This window comes from Leucopleurus acutus (assembly GCF_964270905.1).
Source record: "Leucopleurus acutus genome assembly, chromosome: 19".
In the NCBI taxonomy this organism is placed as follows: Eukaryota; Metazoa; Chordata; class Mammalia; order Artiodactyla; family Delphinidae; genus Leucopleurus; species Leucopleurus acutus.
The window spans coordinates 53,497,595-53,518,474 of record NC_139161.1 but is presented as its reverse complement, the minus strand read 5'-3'; the positions used below and the strand labels follow the sequence as shown (position 1 = coordinate 53,518,474).

General features: G+C 41.4%; 2 protein-coding genes across 3 annotated transcripts in view; one reads left to right on the top strand and one right to left on the bottom strand.

The window, feature by feature from the left end:
- Positions 1-8,388, bottom strand: part of CFAP52 (cilia and flagella associated protein 52) — a gene marked incomplete at its 3' end in the record, with an annotated part of 35,979 nt that extends 27,591 nt beyond the window's left edge. Inside the window, exons 1-3 of the mRNA XM_082861632.1 lie at positions 8,294-8,388; positions 1,947-2,146; positions 1,424-1,560 (exon numbers count right to left, since the gene is read on the bottom strand). Coding sequence (XP_082717758.1) covers positions 1,424-1,560; positions 1,947-2,146; positions 8,294-8,372 — 416 coding nt within the window. The 5' untranslated portion in view covers positions 8,373-8,388. The remainder of the gene's footprint in view (positions 1-1,423; positions 1,561-1,946; positions 2,147-8,293) is intronic.
- An 803-nt stretch (positions 8,389-9,191) lies between these two features.
- STX8 (syntaxin 8) overlaps positions 9,192-20,880 on the top strand; it is a 241,486-nt gene continuing 229,797 nt past the window's right edge. For both annotated transcript variants that reach the window (XM_082860318.1, XM_082860317.1), the window contains exons 1-2: positions 9,192-9,237; positions 16,116-16,215. In XM_082860318.1, coding sequence (XP_082716444.1) covers positions 16,187-16,215 — 29 coding nt within the window. In that variant the 5' untranslated portion in view covers positions 9,192-9,237; positions 16,116-16,186. The remainder of the gene's footprint in view (positions 9,238-16,115; positions 16,216-20,880) is intronic.

Genomic DNA, 20,880 nt, shown 5'->3' with positions numbered 1-20,880 from the left:
ACGCTCTTCACCACCGTGACTATTCAGGGATGGGCATGTTGCATTTTCCTAGTACAGCAAAATTTGTTTTTCTTTCGAGAAGAAACTTTCTTGAGAATGTTTTTCTCAACATCTCCAGTTTTCCGTAAGCAAATCTTCGATAGCCTAAAATCAAGCTTAAAATTACAGAGGAGATGACAGTTTCGCAGATTAGTCTCGGTTAAGGAGCCGTTTTATTCTCCCCCCAAGGCCTAGCCTTGGCAACTCTTCAGCAGGGTCTGGGGGTGGGGGGTGATAATTGCCAGGCTTGAAAATCCTCTGGGGCTGGGACCCAGGCATCAGGGGTCTTATTTCCTCAGGTGATTTCAATGTGCACGCAAGATTGAGAACAACTGCCTTAAGTTGAACTAAGAATGTTAATAGCTGATTTCTGGATGCATTTCTTACCAAAAAAAAAACCCGAAACAGTCAAATGGGGATAAGCCAGGGAAGTCTGATTATTTACACGGCAAGAGAATGACCGTGAAAGGAGGAAATCGCGTGATGATTTTGTTGATTTGCTATATATTAAGAGAACAGTCAATATACAACTACACACAGATGTAAATTTCCATTGTAATTAACCTGTGGATCTCAAACAAGAAAATATCTGTGAAAGTGCATCAAAGTATTAAATCCTACACAAACCTCAGGTGTTATTTTTCTTCTATAAATGATGTTCCTTTAGCATTAACACAGGAATAGGTACTACATTGATTTTTATTCCTAATATAAGGCTTTGAAATACTTTTCCCCCCACAATTTCATTTGTATGTATTCTCTCCCTACTAAACTTGACTGTGAGATCCTTGAGCGCCAAGATCATGTCTTGGTGAGGCAAGTTAAAAAATTTAAAATGCCACCTCTGGAGTCACACTGCCAGGGTTTGTCCCCCAGCTCTGCTACTTAGCAGCTGGTGAGTTTAGTTCCTCATCAGTCATATGGTCCCAATAGCTCCCACCTCATGGAGTTGTCATGAGGCTTAAATGAGATAATGAAGTCAAGTGACTCAGCACACACCTGTCCCATAGTAAGTGCTCAATAAAAAAAATTAGCTGTTGTCTATGATGAGAATTATGGTGACAAGATGATGTCATCTTTTACAGCAATGGTTCTCGATTTAGTTGCACATTAGAACCACCTGGGAAGTCTTTCTAACTCTTAAGGCCAAGTGGTCAAAGTCTCTGGAGGTGGAGCCAACCCTCAGTAATTTTCTAAAACTCCCAGTTGATTTCAATGCACTGCCAGGCTTGAGAATCAGCATCCCATAATATTTTCGTCATAGCGTTTTCACACCACACATGCTCTATAGATGGGCAAACAGAGAATGTTAGAAAGGAGAGGGTACTTAACACATCTAGAAATATGCAGGGCGGAAAATAGGTAAGTATGCTTAGTTCATTACCTTCCATCATCTGGGCCTCCTAGTGATACCAAATACAAATCATTTGGTGAAAAGGCCAGAGCTTCAATTTTGCCCTTGTGAAGCGATAGCCGAGCAATCAGCTCCCTTTTCTTATAATGCCACAAAATGATATCCGCCTGGGAGCAAGAATACACTGTCAGATCACAGACAGGCTTTGAAAGAACTGGAAGAGATAGCTACCCCTCTCGGTGAGAAATAATCATTCGTCACTCTTCTAGGAATTAGAGCAGGTCTTACAAACACGACAGCAACAAGATGGACACAGTTGTAATCAGGGACGCTTGTTTCTGAGCATTACTGGTCACAAGTCGCACCATCGGGTATGAAACCGCCAGGTTCCTCCGCTCTCAGCCTGATAGGATGAAAATGAGTCCCGAGGGGGCTCAAAGGAAGAGGAGGAAGGGTGTAAACAGGGTGGCACAGAGCTATTCTGAAGTGGGCAGTTTTTCTTGGGAGGCACTGCTAAATCTCTTGAGAATGAATGGTTTTTTAGTTTATTCACCTTGAAGCCCATGAATGTGACTTGTCCGGAAGCAAGGTAAACTCCGCTCTTGGAGATGGTCGCACAGGAGACATTGTTGCCATGACCGTGTAGGAAATTCTGTTCCTGAGTATTTAGTGCCTGAATGAGGATGGTGCAACCCAGAGGATAAACCAGATGCTCCTGGTCGGGATGGCATTTTAGACCAGCGGGCACATGTCCTAAAAGAGAGATTAAAAATAAGAGTAAAAAATTAAAAAATAAGTCAGGGGCAGAAGTGGCTGGTGGTTTTTATTTAAATTGAGCACAAAAGAACGCTTTTGAAATAAGCCTTAGTTCAACTAAAATGTGTGTGTGTTGTGTGTGTGTGTGTGTGTGTGTGCCAGGGAGGGGTGATAGGTAATTTTATTCCACTGACAAGAAGGTTGGTCTAATAATATATAAGCTTCTCAAACTTTAAGGTGCATAAAAGTCCCCAGGGGCTCCGGTTAAAATGCAGATTCTGATTTTAGGTCTGGGGAGGGGCCGAGATACTGCATTTCCGACAAGCTTGCAAGTGATGCTGGTGTTGCTGTTGCTGGTCCAGGAACCTCACTTCAGACCTAGGTCCAGTGTCTGTAATTCTGATAAGCACAGAGCACATGAAGCAGGAGAAGCCTGTCTGGGTGAGCGCATAGCCATAGGGAGAACGTGAATTCACTACCTTGGGCAGAGGTTTGGTAAAGATAAAAATTGGGGTTTTCGTTCTAAGTCTCTGGCAGGCTGAAGAATCCCAGGACTTCTCATAGTGAGACCCCAATCCTCCAGATATTTGCCAAGAACCACCTCAACAATTATAAATCTTTGTAATATGTTCTAATATGAAATAGACATGAGTCCTCCCTTGTTACTCATCTTTGGTCAGAATTGTTTTGGTTATTTTTCATATCTATTTTACAATATACACTTTAAAGTCAGCTTGAGTACTTGAAAAACTCATGTTTGTATTTAGGGGAGTGGCATTAAATGGATGGATTAATTTAAGGAAAAACAATTTTTATAATAACACATTATATTTCCTTTCTCAAAGCAGGGTATGTTTTTCCATGAAGTCTCCTTTTATGCCCACTGGCGGCATTTCTAATGTTTCTTCATAAAGATCTCACACATTTATTTTGTTTACTTCTTGGTAGTTTAACATCTTTTTTTAATTGCTATTTCCTTCCCCATCAGAAGAGTCACAGATATTTATTAATATAGTTTTCTGGTCCTTAATGAACTCAGCTTTTATATTTAACTCCCTCTGGAATTTAGTTTGATGCATAATGTGATTCCAGCAGCTAGACAGATTTTTTTTCTTCAAACGGCCAAATATATTAATTGAATAAATGATTTCTTTCACTTTCATTGTGATCATCGTTCCTTTTTTCTGCAGTCAGTTCTCATAATCCTAAGGTTTGTGTCTGGGGGTGATCTTGTCCTTGTGAAATGTATACTTAGTTTTTCTCATTGCAGCCTCCTTATAGACAATCACATGGCTATCCATAGGGTAAAAGTAAACTTAGATCCCTACTTCACACCATCCACAAACAATACATTCCAGATAGATCACGGACCTAAATGTGAAAAACAAGACTTAATGTACATACAAGTCATATGAAATGACTAGAACGTGACACAAAAGAGCAAATCCTAACAGCGGAGGCCAATATGTGCATCCAGTTATGTTAAAAATCACAAACTTCCTGGGAGTTCCCTGGTGGCCTAGTGGTTAGAATTCTGGGCTTTCACTGCCGTGGCCCGAGTGCAATCCCTGGTCAGGGAACTGAGATCCTGAAAGCCACGTGGCACAGCCAAAAAAAAAAAAAAAAAAAAATTAAAAACTAATGACAAAAGACAAAATGAAAAGAAAACCCAAACCAGGAGAAGATATTTGCAATGTCCGTAATAACAGACAGAGAATCATACCCAGCAGAATATATAAAGAACTACCATGAAGCAATAAGAAAAATACAAACTGCCTGACAGAAAAATGAGCAAAGGCTATGAAGAAGCAATTTATGATGGAGGAAATTCAAAAGCCAGAAAACACATAGAAAGATATGCAGCTGCACAAGTGACCAGGGAAATGCAAATTATATCCAAAATGAGATACCATTTCATTTCCATCCTAATGGCTAAAATTAAGTAGGCAGACAGTACCAGGCATTAGTGATGTGCAGCAAAGGCAACACTCACAGACTGCTTAATGGGAGGGTAAATTGGTAGAATTGCTTTGGAAAATGTGTCCGTATTGAGCATCATTGAATACATGTACGTATCCTAGGACCGAGATCTACTCTTCAGTATATAAGCTAGAGAAATACTTGCAGTTGTGTTTATGGGCCATGTACAAAGGTGTTCACTGTGCCGTTGTTTATATTAGTAAAAAGTGGTAAATGAATAAAAGCCCATCAACAGGGAAGTAGATATTTAAAGCAAATTAAATCATCACCCAAGTAATGTTGGGTGAAAAAAAGCAGGTTTCAAATGTGCAATAAAACAGAAGATTAATCTTTTTAAAAGATTATAAAATATAAGAGCATGTAAACATATACAATTTATATATAGTATATTGCATATAGTATATTTAATATTTTACATATATAGTGAAATTTTAAAACATAGCTGGGAAGGGTACACTAACTTCAGGATAATGGTTGTCTCTCTAGAGGGAGAAAGAATCAGACAGTGTTATAGGAGAGAGAATTGAAAATGTACAGTACCTGGAAGATTCAAGTACACTTACATATTTACACCCTCAAGTTAAAACTCATAAACTATCATGTAACTCTACAATGAGTGCTAGTGTCACCATGATAAAAGGGGCTTTGCTTTTGCTTCTGATTTGTTTCCATGTGAGAGCTACTAAACTCCATTACCTGGTGTTTAAGGCCTCCAAAATCGAATCCCAGGCTCTCTTTACTGTATTATCCTGCCAGTCCATGACACTGAAGCCAGCCAAGTGTTTGCCATTCCCCAACTGACCCCACACTCTCCCCCTTCCTCCTTGGCTCACCCTATATCTGTTCCCTGGGATATTTACTCACCGACTCCTACCCAACTTTAAAGACTACTTGAGGGCTTCCCTGGTGGTGCAGTGGTTAAGAATCTGCCTGCCAATGCAGGGGACATGGGCTCCAGCCCTGGTCCAGGAAGATCCCACATGCCGCGGAGCAACTAAGTCTGGGCAACACAACTACTGAGGCTACACTCTAGAGCCCTCAAGCCACAGCTACTGAGCCCACGTGCCACAACTACTGAAGCCCGCACGCCTAGAGCCCCGCTCCGCAACCCGCAACAAGAGAAGCCAGGGCAGTGAGAAGCCCACACGCACCGCGATGAAAAGTAGCCCCCGCTGGCCACAGCTAGAGAAAGGTGGCGCGCAGCAAGGAAGACCCAATGCAGCCAAAAAAAAAAAAAAAAAAAAAAAAGAGACTACTTGAATTAACCTTTGACCCCATTCAAACCTAGAATAGAAGCTTTCTCCCACACTTTCATAAAACTTTGGTTATTTTCCGACAAGTAGTATAGCCTTTTTACGTAAACGTGTTGCATTGAAGGCAAAATTACGGGAAACTCAGTCACTTTTTACCAACAAACCCATATAACTACAGCCCGGATCGAGAAGCCGATTATAACCACACCCCAGACATTTCCCATCTGCCTTCTCCCAGGCTACATCTCCCCAAAGATAATTGCTGCTTTGACTTCTATTCCTGTAAATTAATTTTCCTCATCTTAGAACTTTATATGAATGGAATTATACTGTACAGTACGTATTCTGTCACATCTGGCTTTTTTCATTCAACATTATGTTTGTGAAATCTATCCACATTGTTGCGTGTAGCACTACAGCGGTCCCTCTGCATCGGTGGAGGATTGGCTCCAGGACCCCCGCGGATACCAAAACACGCGGATACCAAAACACGCGGATGCGCGAGTTCCTTACATAGAAGTGTGTACTACAGTCGGCCCTCGGCATCCGTGAGTTCTGCCAACCGCGGACAGATTTTTCTGCCCTCTGTATGTAGTTCATTCTTTTTCATTGCTTCAGAGTAATCCATTCTATGAATATACCAATTTATTAGTCCTTTCTACTTTTGATGGACATTTTGGTTGTAGTTCTTAGCTATTTGAAATAATGCTACTATAACCATTCGCATATATGTCTTTTTGGTATACATTTTGTATGGCATTTGGAGGATACATCAAAAATCTTTAAGATGTACTCAGAATTTATCCCAAGGAAAAAGTTAAAGAGTTAAAAGATTTAGCTATGCAGATGTTCTTTGTAGCATTTAAAAATAAATGCAAAAAAATGTAAGTTATACTAAATTTTTAAAAACAGGACATGGTTAAATAAATTGGGGCATATCTATGCAACAGAATATTATATTAAAATTATGGCATAGAGTATATTTACTGCTAAGGAAAGATTTGCATGGCATCCTAGGTGGAAAAAAAATCTGATTATAAGAGAATATATCAGCATGAGACCACTTTTGTGGAAAAAATTTATATGTCAATGTATATTTGAAAGGATCATACCAAAAGTTTAACAGTGATATCTTTAGGAAATGCAATGATGGCTGATTTTTTTCCATTTTGCTGTATTTTTCCAATTTTCTAAATTCTTGTTCTTAAGTATGGCCATGGATTTACCCCTGTATTACACTGTATTCTCAGTGCACAGCATACTATTTGGCATAGAGTAGTTCTAGATAAATGCATATTTGACTCTGAAAAAATATAAATTGTCACAAAATCAAGAAGGTAGAAACAATTCAATTAATTTTATTCAATTTTAAAAGGCCGAGATAATTGCCATGGGAGACACTGAGGTATAATTGACCATATATTTATTTGGTCTTTGAGTGCCACAAAACAGCACAAATTCAGTAGCAGGGCTCTCTGCTGGTCACCATTGTGACCCTTTGCCCTCATAGCAGGTCATCCACATCCTTCACCAATGACCTGGTGATCAGCTCTAAAGATGGCCAGTATCTCGGATGCACTAAATGCCCACTTTCTATCAGAGACTGTTAACATAAAACGAAGACTCAAGAGCCAAGTCCTAGAATGTGCTAACACTTTAGCCATTGATTGTTCTGTGTCCACATTACCACAATTTTAAAGATTTCAGGCATCACAATGCACTTTTTTAAAAGTTTGCTTTTTTTAAAAAAATAGATCTTTATTGCTTCACAATACTGTGTTAGTTTCTGTTGTACAACGAAGTCAATCAGCCGTATGCATACATATATCCCCTCCCTCTTGAGCCTCTATCCCATGACTCTAAGTCATTGCAAAGCACCTAGCTGATCTCCCTGTGCTATGCTGCTGCCTCCCACTAGCTAACTATTTTACATTTGGTAGTGTATATATGTCAATGCTACTCTCACTTTGCCCCAGCTTCCCCTCCCCACTGTGTCCTCAAATCCATTCTCTATGTCTACTTCTTTATTCCTGCCCTGCCACTAGGTTCGTCAGTACCATTTTTTTTTTAGATTACATATATGTGCGTTAGCATACGGTATTTGTTTCTCTCTTTCTGACTTACCTCACTCTGTATGACAGACTCTAGGTCCATCCACCTCAGTACAAATAATTCAATTTCGTTTCTTTTTATGGCTGAGTAGTAGTCCATCGACAGATGAATGGATAAAGAAGATGTGGCACATATATACAATGGAATATTATTCAGCCATTAAAAAGTTTGCTTTTTAAAAAATGCAATCCATTGCTTGTTTTCATGCTTCTCAGAAAACCAAACAGCATTTCCCCCCTTCATGTTGCAAATAGGAGTGGGTCATAAGTCAGATTTAGGCAGAACAACCAGGCCTCCTCTGACCAAAGCATCTCTCCTCTCCAGCTCCCCCTGGCGTCCTCTTCGCCTTCTGTCGTGGACTGAAATCCTCACCATTAGAATCCCTCCTCCCCCCCCCAGCCCCTTCTCATTAGTACATCAGAAGGTGGTCCCAGGGGCCTACACGGATTCTGTAGGTGGTTACCGAGGGGCAGGCAGTATTGCGGGTTGTGTGGGGCTTAGAGCCAGGGGAGAGCTGACTAGTGGGAGAAGGCTTTCAAGTCACACTTACTTATCCTTAAGGAGGAGGAGGCATTTCGTTCCTTTTAGGCAAAACCCATCCCGTTCTTTGAGGCTTGGAGTGAGGATGTGACTCTCTAAGACTTTTGGGGAGGAGGAGCTCTCTGGGTCCCCAGTGCTTCGCTCATGCCAGCGTCCCAAGCTGCCTTCCAGGTGCTACCTGGGGTCTCACTCTCCCTGTTTGCACTACGTGTCCCTGGGGTTCCTAAACCGCCCAACCCAGACGTGCTCTGGGTCTCACCATTGAATCCGATCACGGCCTCAAGCTCCAGCTCGGCCACCTCAGCCACCTCATCCTTGGGCGAAGTTTGGGTCTCCATCACCCGGAGACTCCGCTCACGTTACTCTCAGCCTCCAGAGGTGCAGCGTCTTCCGGTCGTTGTGGTAACGGACTTGCGCATGCGCGCCAGATCAACGCCTGCGCTGAAACCCAGCCGAAGGAGTTCGAGTCCTTTTGCTCTCTTGCAAACGGAAAGAGCCGTTCTTTCTACCTTCTAGTATTTCTCTGGAAATTTAAGGGGCACTATAATGCACAGAACTAATTCCCTCCTGTCCCATGTAAAGAGTGTGTGACCTTTGGGGTAACTATATAATCAAGCACCTAATGGCATTTAAGAATTGAAGAATTGCCTCTGATGGGAAGGCTGCTATAAGACAATATATAATTGATACTTCTTTGGGTCCCTTGTTTGAAGCAGGACAAAAAGGTTTTTTTTAACTATACTGAGGTATAAATTATATAGAGAATTTACTTAAAGTGGGCTTTAGTAAATTTATATAGTTGTGCAACTATCACCACAATCCATTTTTTGTTTGTTTGTTTGTTTTTGTTTTAAGCAGGATAAAATGTTAAGTAACTGCTAGAGGTCTTGAGGGGCTCCCACCTACCTGGGAAAAATGCTTAGATTTTGTTCAAAAACAATTTTATTTTAATTGCACCCAACTGTTCGCGTCTCTTAGTGGGACCCGATTGCTCCAACCTACAGTTCCCCGGGGGAGCGCTTTCCTTTCTTCATCACAGTTTGGAGGCCTTGGGGTACGTATATTCACTGTGCAAACTTCAGGTTCCGGTCGCGCACGGGTCGAGCCGCGGGGTGTGAGCCGCGCGGGCCGCCGTAGTCAGCTGTTGCGAGCAGGAAGTGTCCGAGGAGTGGGTGGAGACTGCACCATGGCCCCGGACCCCTGGTGAGCCCGGGGAGAGGGAGGCTGCACGCGGACCGTCCCGGGGGAGGCCGTGCTGCTGGGGAGCGGGCGGTCGCTAGGCATTAGGGCTGGTGGCCTTTCGGGATGAGGGGAGGGGAGCAAGGCCCCTTCCCCTGCTGCCGGGGACGGGGTTTGAGGGGCTGGGCTCTGCCGCATCCCGACACCCTCGGTCTTGACAGGGGTGGCCGGGGCGGGAGACCCGGCGGACCCCTGAGGAGCTGAGTTCCAGTGCCGAATCTCTGAGCATTCCTTTAGCCCTTCTTGGCTGCATCTCCCGGATTCCCGCCCATCGTGGTTGTGGAGATGGCTGATGCAGGCTTCCCTGGACTCCTGCGAAAAGTGAAGTCGGAGTGACCTTTTTGTGGAACGCCAGTGTATCTGGTGAACCTTCTTATTTCCCAGGTGGAGAAACCGAGGTTCAGAATTCATGGTCATCAGCGAGTTAGTAACCAGTTGGCGCTAGCATCTAGATCTTGTGGGCCCTTCAAAAAACTTAGAGGAATCTGGGAGGGAAATTATGCCGTTGATAAGGTATTTTAGTACCACGAAGACTTTCTATGGCAGCAACTTCTGCAGTAAAACAATAGGTGATAAGGGCCTTTTATTCAACAGTTAAGTCCCAAGGACTGACTGAATGATGAAAGACACAAGTTCTGATACGAGGAACCTATTCCTATAGCGTATTGGACTTGAGCTTTTTGTTTACTAATTAAAAATGCTATAGCTCAACACGGTTCTTTTGGAGAATATGTCATGTTAGTACTTGTAACATAGTTTATTGTTTAAGTTGCAGATAGTCTGGATATTAAGAGATTAACTTTGAAAAATCAAAGTTAATCAACCTGGGATCTAGATTAGCTGGGCCAATGGCTTAATTGATTTAACACTAATTTTTTTTCACCTTATTTTAACACCCCGATAGAAAATTTAGAAAATATTGAAAATTTGCAAAGGAAAAAACCCCCATCTTTAACTCTTATCATTTGGAATAATTGCCACTGTTGATTTTTTAAAATTAATTAATTTTTGGCTGCGCTCTGTCTTTTTTGCTGCGCGTGGGCTTTTCTCTGGTTGTGGCGAGCGGGGGCTACCCGCGGGCTTCTCACTGCGGTGGCTTCTCTTGTTGCAGAGCACGGGCTCTAGGCACGGGCTTCAGTAGTTGTGGCTCGTGGGCCCTAGAGCGCAGGCTCAGTAGTTGCGGTGTACGGGCTTAGTTGCTCCGCGGCATGTGGGATCTTCCCGGACCAGGGCTCGAACCCGTGTCTCCTGCATTGACAGGCGGATTCTCAACCACTGTGCCACCAGGGAAGCCTGGCACTGTTGATTTTTAAAATGAATTTATTACTTTGTATAATATATGTGTGTCTGTGTATATATATATGTGTGTGTATACATATACACACACCCCTGTATATTTTACAAAACAGGGAACATTCCTCCATATCATTAAATATTCACTGAAAACACAATTTTTTTTTTTTTTTTTTTGCGGTACACGGGCCTCTCACTGTTGTGGCCTCTCCCGTTGCGGAGCACAGGCTCTGGACGCGCAGGCTCAGCGGCCATGGCTCACGGGCCCAGCCGCTCCGCGGCATGTGGGATCTTCCCGGACCGGGGCACGAACCTGTGTCCCCTGCATCGGCAGGCGGACTCCCAACCACTGCGCCACCAGGGAAGCCCTGAAGACACAATTTTAATGGTGCTTAATAGTGCATCGTATGAATGACCATGATGCACTATGATTTAATCATTCCCCTCTTTGTACCCTTTAAAAAATGTGAGGGATTTTTTGGGTTTTATTTTTTTTTAATTACAAAGACTGCCCTTTTGTTCCATCTCTTATTTCCTTGGCTCACTCCCTAGAAGTGGAACTACTGGGTCCAAGGGCTAAGTTGCCCTCCACTTCCTGGAAGCTAACTCCCTCATTTTACACATAAGGTAGGAAATAAAGCTTAGCAATAAGGTAGAGGCCCCAGGGTATCCATTTAGGTTGGTAGAAGCTATCACTGAACCCTAGGCCTCTTCCACAGTTAATGTTGAAAAAGCGCTGATAAGTTTTCCTGTTCCTCTCAAGTAGTTTGACTCAGCAGCTTTCTCATTTGTTGAAAGTGAAACAATGAGGGACTGTGCTGTGCTAGGTCAGCTTCCTTGCAAAGTAGGTTGCTGCTCACGGGAGCAGAAAGGAGTATGGAATAGGACTTGGAAAAATCTATAAAACAGACTTGACTACAGCTTTGCTCTCCTACTATTGAAATAGCATAGCTCAGTGATGCTTTACTCCTGAGTAGTGTTCTACTGTTTAGAAATGGAATATGGCTGTTACTCTCTTAATGGCATATCAAAGCCAGTGGTAAGCTCACTGTGTAATAGAAATAGCCGGTGGTGACTGTCTCTGAATGGGTTCTTTGCTAAAGTTAATCAGCTTTACCACTTTTTTCTCTCTGTTCCAGTTCCACAGCCTCTGTCATGGCATCACCATCCTCTTGGGCCGAAAAACTCTAATCATCTCCTTTTTCCTCACTCTTCCTATCAGATTGTTCACTGATCTCCAGTATTTTTTTTTCTTTTCTTTTCTGCCGTAGCCCAATCCTTTATAGCCTTATGGCTTACAGAGAGTAAATATTGGTGGCTGGTTACTGCGTTGAATGGCTGGAGAAGTCTTCTACTGGTCTCTAGCCACTCTTCTCTCATCCCCCCAATGATTTATGTACGTGGAGTTCAGGTTACTTTTCCTAAACTAGTATTTTAGGTACCTGTGTGCTTGATTCCATCATGAGGTTGCCCATTACAGCTAGGCCAGCGGTTCGCAAGCTTTGCTACAGATTGAAATCACCTGGGGAACTTTGCAACTCCTCACGTCCAGGTCAAACCCCCTGCCAATTCAATCAGAATGATGCCTGGGGTAGGAGCCGGGATTTTTTTTTTTTTTTTTTTTTTAGGTCTTCTCTGGTGATTCAACTGTGTAGCAAAGCTTCAGAAATGCTCTTTAGAGCTCAAATGAAAGCGTGAGGATGATGAGGAAGACATCTGGGGTTTGGGCATCAGCGTTTCGTGGAACCTCTTCCAGGCCTCACTCTATGTGTACAAGTATCCCCTGCACCTCTCAAATTCTCTGCTAAAAGTCAAAGCTTGTCCTGCTGTTCAAGGCTCTGCAGAAACTAGCTTCGACTCATCAGTACCATTTTATACTTTACCCTCCTAGCCAGGACCACCACTCAGCCGACCGTGCCAGGCTCCTACCCTCCCTTTCATCTTTGCTTGCTCCCTGTGCCTCACCTCGTCTAGAATGTGCTCCTCCCTCTTGTGGGAGTGAGAGGTCTGCTTTGACCTTGTGGTTCAGCCCAAGGTGTAACCTCGTGGCCCAGCCTTATCAGATCTGTCTCTCGGCCAACAGTAATTTCTCTCATTTCCGAGCTCCGGAAATATGCACTCGCCATTTATACTCCGCGTTTGGCAGGAGGTGTGTTGTACCTTGTTATTGATTTTCATACGTGTGGTCTGGGACCACAGAGCCAGACCTCAGAACCTCTTTTCATAGATGACAACATGCAGGGAAAAAGGAAAATGTGGCAAAGCTGGGACTAGGACCCAGGTTTTCTTATCAGCCTCCCTCCTACTTCCTTTTTCTTTCTTTTTTTTTTAATATTTATGTATTTACTTTTGGCTGCCTCAGGTGTTAGTTGTTGGCCCACGGGCTTAGCTTCCCCACGGCATGTGGGATCTTAATTTCCTGACCAGGGGTCGCACCCGCATCCCCTGCGTTGGAAGGCGGATTCTCAACCACTGGACCACCAGGGAAGTCTCCCCTCCTACTTTCTTAATTGTGTATTGTCTTATATCACCGGCTGTCTTTTGGTATGCATGAATATATGTATATGAATGATGCTACTTTAGATTATAGCGGTGAGTTGCCAAGGATCCTACTGTTAGCGAACCAAACTTGGGTTGACTCGCCCGCATGCAGCAAAGCCAATCTACTGATACAATGTTGCGGTGAAGGAAAGTGCAGCGTTTATCGCAGAGCACCAAGCAAGGAGTCTAGTGCTAGTGCTTAAAACATCTGAATTCCCCGACGGCCTTCAGGGAAAGGTTTTTAAAGACAGGGTGAGGGGGCTTCCCTGGTGGCGCAGTGGTTGAGAGTCCGCCTGCCGATGCGGGAGACACGGGTTCGTGCTCCGGTCCGGGAAGATCCCACATGCCGCGGAGCGGCTGGGCCCGTGAGCCATGGCCGCTGAGCCTGCGCGTCCGGAGCCTGTGCTCCGCGACGGGGGAGGCCACAACAGTGAGAGGCCCGCGTACAGCAAAAAAAAAAAAAGGGTGAGGGAGGGGCGTTGTGGGGTCGTGATCAGCTCGTGGACACTCTTCTGATTGGTTGGTGGAGGGGTAATTGGGAGTCACTTTCTGGTTCCCGTTGGTCTGGGGTCTACGTGCCTTTTGGGCAGCATACAGTTACTTCTCCCACCCGGCGGGGGGTTTCGGTATCTGCAAAGCAGCTCAAAGGATACGGCTCAGAATATTATCTATAGCCCTTGAGGAGTAACCAAAGGTCCTTGACTTTAATGGCTAAACTATTATTATTTTGTTTTGCTTGACTGTTTTCCTGCTTCTCACTTCTCTGATTAAATTTACTTTTTGGAACTCAGGGAAGCCCTAGGAGACTAAAGCTTTTCTATAGACGAGAGGCAGGAGGAGGACAAGGGGATGGGGGTCTGTTCCAGGAAGGCCCCATAGGGTTCTGCTCAGTTACACTACCTCATCGGATCCTTATTAAATTTAAAATGTACAGCTCTTAGCATAGGACCTGGCCCAGATCAGGTACTCAGTTGTTAGCCATAGCTGTAATTACTGTAGTAAGACTCCTAAGGGAAACGACTGGAGATTGTTTATTTTTCCTTCATTCAAAGACATTTGCCAGGTCCCCTCATTGTTCAAGTGATATGTGGGAATTCAGAGATTTTAAGAAATGGATTGCTTATTTTTTCAGACAAAAATTGGAACATTAGGTTAAACAGATTTTAATATTTTTTTGAAACTTAAAAATATTTATTAATTCATTTATAATAACAATAATCAACCTATTACATGTCAGTATAAATCATGTTGTTAACAGAAAATATCTGTATTTTCCAAAACAAGAGAAAATAAGTGAGAAGAGTGGCGTTGTTTTACATTAAGTTCTTTTTACATAAATTTACGTAACTTTTTTTTTATTCAAACAGAAAGTCACAAAAATTATAATCATCCTCATCAGTTTACTCAGTCCCATGTAATTAATTCTTTTTTCATCTTGATCTTTTGTTAACACTTTTATGAATTCATCAGTTTTCCATTAGAGTTCTGAAAATGCTTATTCATTCAGTTCAGCAGTATAGTCAGTTACCAGAAACCTGTACTTGTCAGAGTCTTTTCCATGAATTCCTTGAAGATGAAACCCTTCTATAGGAACATTTTTGCAAAAGCATCAGAGTACACCCAGAACTGTCTGTAAATGACAAAAGACTTAAAAATGACCACGGTTAAAGATTTGATGAAAGTTCATAATAATGCAATTGACAAGGAAATTTAGTTATTTCTGAGATATACATTTTAAAGTAATAACTAGAATTATGACTTATAACATTATACCAGAACATATAAGATTTTTAGGAATTTCATGTAATGTCTGAAACATTTATATTAACATATTTCCATACAAATAACCCAAAGAAAGTTTAGTATTAGTTTTTTTTTAATTTTTTAATTTAATTGTATTTATTTTTTTATACAGCAGGTTGTTATTAGTCATCAATTTTATACACATCAGCGTGCACATGTCATTCCCAATCGCCCAATTCAGCACACCACCATCCCCACCCCACCCCGTGGCTTTCCCGCCTTGGTGTTTAACATTAGGTTAAACAGCAGATTTTAATATTTTTTACTGGGCACTCCTGGAAAATAGGTTCATCGTATATTCATAGTCCCTGCCTTTAGGAGAGATGAAATGTGTGTACACACTTAAGTATTTTCTGTAAAACAGATAAAAAGTAAAAAGGCTGTAAGCGAAGGAAAAAATAAGGGACTATTGGGGATTGATTGTGAATCCTTCAAAACCCCCAACACTGTTGAATAACAAATAGAAGCTCAGGACCTGCTTTGAGAGAATTCTGGTAAGCTTAGGAGTCAGGTGGGTGTGTGTCCTTTGACCCCAGAGCATCGTCTTACCTGCTGATCTGTGTAGCTCTTCCCCAAATAGCTGCTCACCTGGCCTGCCACTCTCCATCCCTTTATCCTGCTTTATTTACCTTCTTAGCCCATAGCAACACTTGACATACTATGTTTTGGTTTGTTTGATGCCTTTCTCCCTTCGCTAAACTCCTTGAAAGCAGGGACTTCGTCCATTTTGTTCCCTGCTCTATTCTCCAGTGCCTGGAGCAGTACTCAGCACAGAGGCGGCCCTCCAGAAATGTTTGCTGAATGTTTTGTGAATGAACGAATCTGTATGCTTTATCAGCGGTCAGATAGCACAGTGGCTAGGAGCAGTGGCTCAGGGCCAGGCAGCCTTGGTTTGCAGCTGGTGGTACCCATAGGGCAAGTCGCTCTACCTCTTTGTGCCTCATTTTCTCACATGTATGATGAGGATGGTGACCCACCTCCCAGTGTTCTTGTGTGGATTAAGTGAGTTATTACAAAGGAAGCTTTGAGAATTGAGCCCAGCCTGTACTAAGTACCATTCAACCCCTGTTGCCATTACTTTTACAATTTTCATCCTCCCTTCCTGTTTGCATTTGTGACTAGAATTACAAACTGAAACTTAGATTATGCAGAAATTTCCTTTAAAGAACCTTCAACATTTTTCTCCCTTTATGACTTTGATGCAGGTTCTCCACCTACGATTCTACCTGCCAAATTGCACAAGAGATTGCTGAGAAAATTCAACAACGAAATCAGTATGAAAGAAATGGTGAAAATACAACCAAGGTAAGACCAGGAATGAGTACTTCAAATGATTTGTTTGAGCTCTGAGGTCTGAAAACCCTCCCCTTTCTGACTCTGTGTGTATGTGTGTGTGTATGTATAATGGCCTTTATGCTTACACATGTCAAATTGACATTACAACCAATCAGTTAATAGTTATTTAATCACTAGGACTAAATGAAGCATGACATCTCTATAATTTCTCCTACTTTACCTTAAAAAGTTTCTAACAATTTCATAGTGTAGTTCCAAGGTTGGCACACTTTCCCCCAGATGGTAAATCTGTCAGGCTTTGCAGGACAAGAGGCCAAGTTCTCACCTCTTTGAGTACCCATTCTCGACAAAAGGATAATAAACTTTTTTGTTTTTTTACATTTTACATTTAAAAATGTAAAAAATCATCCTTTGCTTGTGGGCTGTAAAAAACAATGGTGGGATTTGGCGAGGAAATATGGTTTTTAGAAAACCGTGAGTCCATGCCAATACTTTTGATTCTAATCCAACATTCACAGGTTTCTTTGTAACTTCCCCATTCTAAATTAGTATTTTCCTTCCTTCTCCTGCAGTGAGAACCCAGGTTTCCAGAAGCATTGATATGTTTTTGCTCATTTGGTCTCTCTTAGAGTTTATAGAAAGTAGTTTCAGAATCATTACACAAGGGCCACTACAGACAATAAGTAAAGTTTGAGTTTGTGTCTTTATTATTATTTTTTTAAAATTTAGAATATCCCCCTAAGGATACTGCGGTTATTCTGTTCTAAAGCTATTAGAATTGTTTCTTTTTTTTCTGTGTCTTATGCTCTCCTTTGTATCTATTGATATTCATTTTCAGGGTTTGCTTTTCTTCCCTACCCTTGCTGATACAATTTTTAATATGTAGAACATTTACATAGTTCAAAAGTCAATATATATACAAAGGTATACTCAAAGTCTTGTCCCCATCCCACTCTTTTCCATGCCTTCTTCACCTGCTTCTTAGAGGTAACCTTTTTTTAAAATTAATTTCTCATTTATTCTTCCTGTGTGACTTCTTGCAGAAGTAGGCATTCAGGTGTGTGTGTGTGTGTGTGTGTGTGTGTGTGTGTGTGTGTGTGTGTGTGTGTATTCTCATTTCTGTTCCTTTGACACAAAAGTTACTCTTTTGTATCTTGCTCTTTTCACTTAATAATATATGATAGAGATATTAATGCACTGAGATCTTCTCAGTTTTTCTTAGGGCCTTATAGTCCTCTATTGTGTATACTCTAGTTCATTAACCTGTCTCCTCAGAATGGGCATTTAGAGTGTTTCCAGTCTTTTGCTGTTATGAATAATGCTGCAATAAATAGCTTTGTGATTTTTTTTTTTTTTTTTTTGTATTTGTATTTGTGGAGGTTCTTTTAAGGGTGAATTCTCAGAACCAGGGCATATGTGATTTTTTTTTTACCTGTTGCCAAATTCCCCTCCACAGGAGTTGTCACCGTTGGCTTCACAGCCTGGCCAGCAGAGGGCGCTGTCAATTTTCTGAATTTTTGCCAACCTTATATAAGTGAGATAAAATATTTTAGTGTAGTTTTATTGTCTTCATTTTTTTAATTGAAGCATAATTGACTTACAATATTATATTAGTTTTGGGTATACAGCATAGTGATTTGGTATGTCTTTTTTTTGTCTTTTTTTTTTTTTTTTTGCGGTACGTGGGCCTCTCACTGTTGTGGCCTCTCCCGTTGCGGAGCACAGGCTCCGGACGCGCAGGCTCAGCGGCCATGGCTCACGGGCCCAGCCGCTCCGCGGCATGCGGGATATTCCCGGACCGGGGCACGAACCCGTGTCCCCTGCATCAGCAGGCGGACTCTCAACCACTGCGCCACCAGGGAAGCCCAATATGCATCTTAAAATCACTTATGCCATTGAACATCTTTTCATATATTTATTGGATGTTTGTATTTCTTCCTTTATGAATTGCCTGTTATATACATGTCCTTAACCTAGCTTATTATTTCTTAATTTCCAAGTGTTCCTTATATATATGTTAACTAAGCTTTGATTAAGCTTTGATCTGGCATATTTGGTGCAAATATTTTTTCTATTAATTTGGATTTTGATTTTATAAATGACTTTAAAATATATGTATACACTTCTAAAAAATTTTATTTGAAATTATCACTCTTTTTATTTATGACCTTTTCTTATAGGAGAAGGGGAGATACTGCTTAGAAAGGCCTTTCACACCCAGGGATTATAGAAGTACTTTGCCTAATAATCTAAATTTTCCTCTTTTTTATCTTTTTTTAAAACACATAAATCTTTATAATATTTGAAATTCATTTCGTGTATTGTAGGCATCTAATTTTTTCCCATTTGCTAAATTATTAATCCCCCCCAAATATGAAATAGTCCATATTTCATTCACTAAGTTCTTATACAACTGCACTGTTTCTGGACCTTCTGTTCTGTTGCACTAATGAAGCCATTGGTAACTGCCAGCATCATACTCTTGTAGTTTTTTGCAAAGATTTAATATCTAATTGTTTAAGGCCCCCTTAGTTACACATATCCATGATCTTTCTATATTTCCCTTCATTTATCCTCCTTCTAGAGCAATTTTGCATAGCTTTATTAAAAAGAATTTTGGGGGGCTTCCCTGGTGGCGCAGTGGTTGAGAGTCCGACTGCCGATGCAGGGGACACGGGTTCGTGCCCTGGTCCAGGAAGATCCCACATGCCGTGGAGCGGCTGGGCCCGTGAGCCATGGCCACTGAGCCTGCGCGTCCGGAGCCTGTGCTCCGCAACGGGAGAGGCCACAACAGTGAGAGGCCCGCATACCGCAAAAAAAAAAAAAAAAAAGAATTTTGTGCTGTGCCTCAGTTACCATCTCCTCTCCAATAAAAGGACTGCAAATAGGATTTTGGGTAGATGTGTAGTATATTTATAGACTAAACTGGGGAGCATTTACATTTTTGCAGTATTGAGTGTTTCCTTTCACTCATTCCATCAGCAGTATTTCCTGCAGTTACTATACACCAGGCACTGTGCTGGATATTTTTTAGATTTTGTTGATATTGTTAATGATGTTTTAAAATCATTTTTAAAAGTTCTCCCTATTACTTGAATTTAGGAATGCCCTCGATGTTTTCGTTTTGTGATTAATCACCATCCTGAATTCTTTATCTGTTTCTAGTCATCTTTTAGGTGATCCTCTTAACTTTCCCAAACAGACTGTTATCAGTCTGCAAATAATGATAATTTCATTTCCTTCTTTCCAGCCCTTATGTATTTCTTTAACTTGTCTTATCATGTGGGTTAGAACTTCTAGACCAAAGTTAAATAATATTGTAGTTAAGGCAGCACTGACTGATTTTTAGTTTTCTTTGTTTCTGTTTTGTTTTTAATTAATTTCTCCCATGCTGTGTTAATCATATGTTTAGTCTGTTTTTAGTAATTAACACTGTTAGCTTTATTATTAGATTTTCTAACATCAAACTATTCTTAAATTACTCAGATAAATTCTACTTGGTGATGGTATATTGTCATTTTTAATGTAATTCTGAATTTGCTTTGCTAAAATTTTTTAAAGACTTTTACGTTTATAATCCTTAAGGGAGATTGGCAAGTAGTTTCTTTTTTTCTGTTATCTCTGTCAGCGCTTGTTCCCAGGGTTGTGTTAGCTTAAAATATGAATTAGGCTTTCCATCCTTTTCTGTGCTTTGGAAAGCTTCTGTTAAATTATCATAAAGGGACATTTCTTCTGATTATGAAAGTAATAGTTTTCTTATAAAATATTAAGAAATCCTTCCTTAGAGATAACTACCCTTGATGTTTTGATGTCTTTAGGTCCTGGGTTGTTTTTTCTCTATGTGGATGACACTTCTTTTTATGACTTGATTTCTTTTTCTTTTAATAAATTATGATGGGTATCTTTCTATGTTAACAAATATAGATTTCAGTCATACTTTTTTTTTTTTTTTTTTGGCCATGCTGCACCGCATGTGGGATCTTAGTTCCTCGACCAAGGATTGAACCAGCGCCTTCTGCATTGGAGGCATGGAGTGTCAACCACTGGACCGCCAGGGAGGTCCCCAGTCATACTTTTTAATGGCTACATATTCTTTCATCTGTTGAATGCTTTTGATCTTTAATTTCGTAGATTCTTCTTAGACCTGGTGTGTGTGTGTGTGTGTGTGTGTGTGTGTGTGTGTGTGTGTGTGTGTGTTGTTCTTTTGTTCGTTCGTTTGTTTGTTTTGCTCTTTACTTCTTGAGTGAGGAGGGATCTGCTTTCCTTGGCGTTGGAGTGTCAACCACTGGACCGCCAGGGAGGTCCCCAGTCATACTTTTTAATGGCTACATATTCTTTCATCTGTTGAATGCTTTTGATCTTTAATTTCGTAGATTCTTCTTAGACCTGGTGTGTGTGTGTGTGTGTGTGTGTGTGTGTGTGTGTGTGTGTGTGTGTGTGTTGTTCTTTTGTTCGTTCGTTTGTTTGTTTTGCTCTTTACTTCTTGAGTGAGGAGGGATCTGCTTTCCTTGGCGTTTCCCCATAAACGTTGTGGGTGGTTTTTCTGTGGTTCCCAGGGGTATTAGAATAGTTAAGGTGAGATTTTTCTTGGCTGCTAAGACCTTTGAGGATTGCTTGATGTGTGTAGCCCTTGGCCAGCCTCTGCTGTTGCGCTGTATTTTCCTTATGTGACCC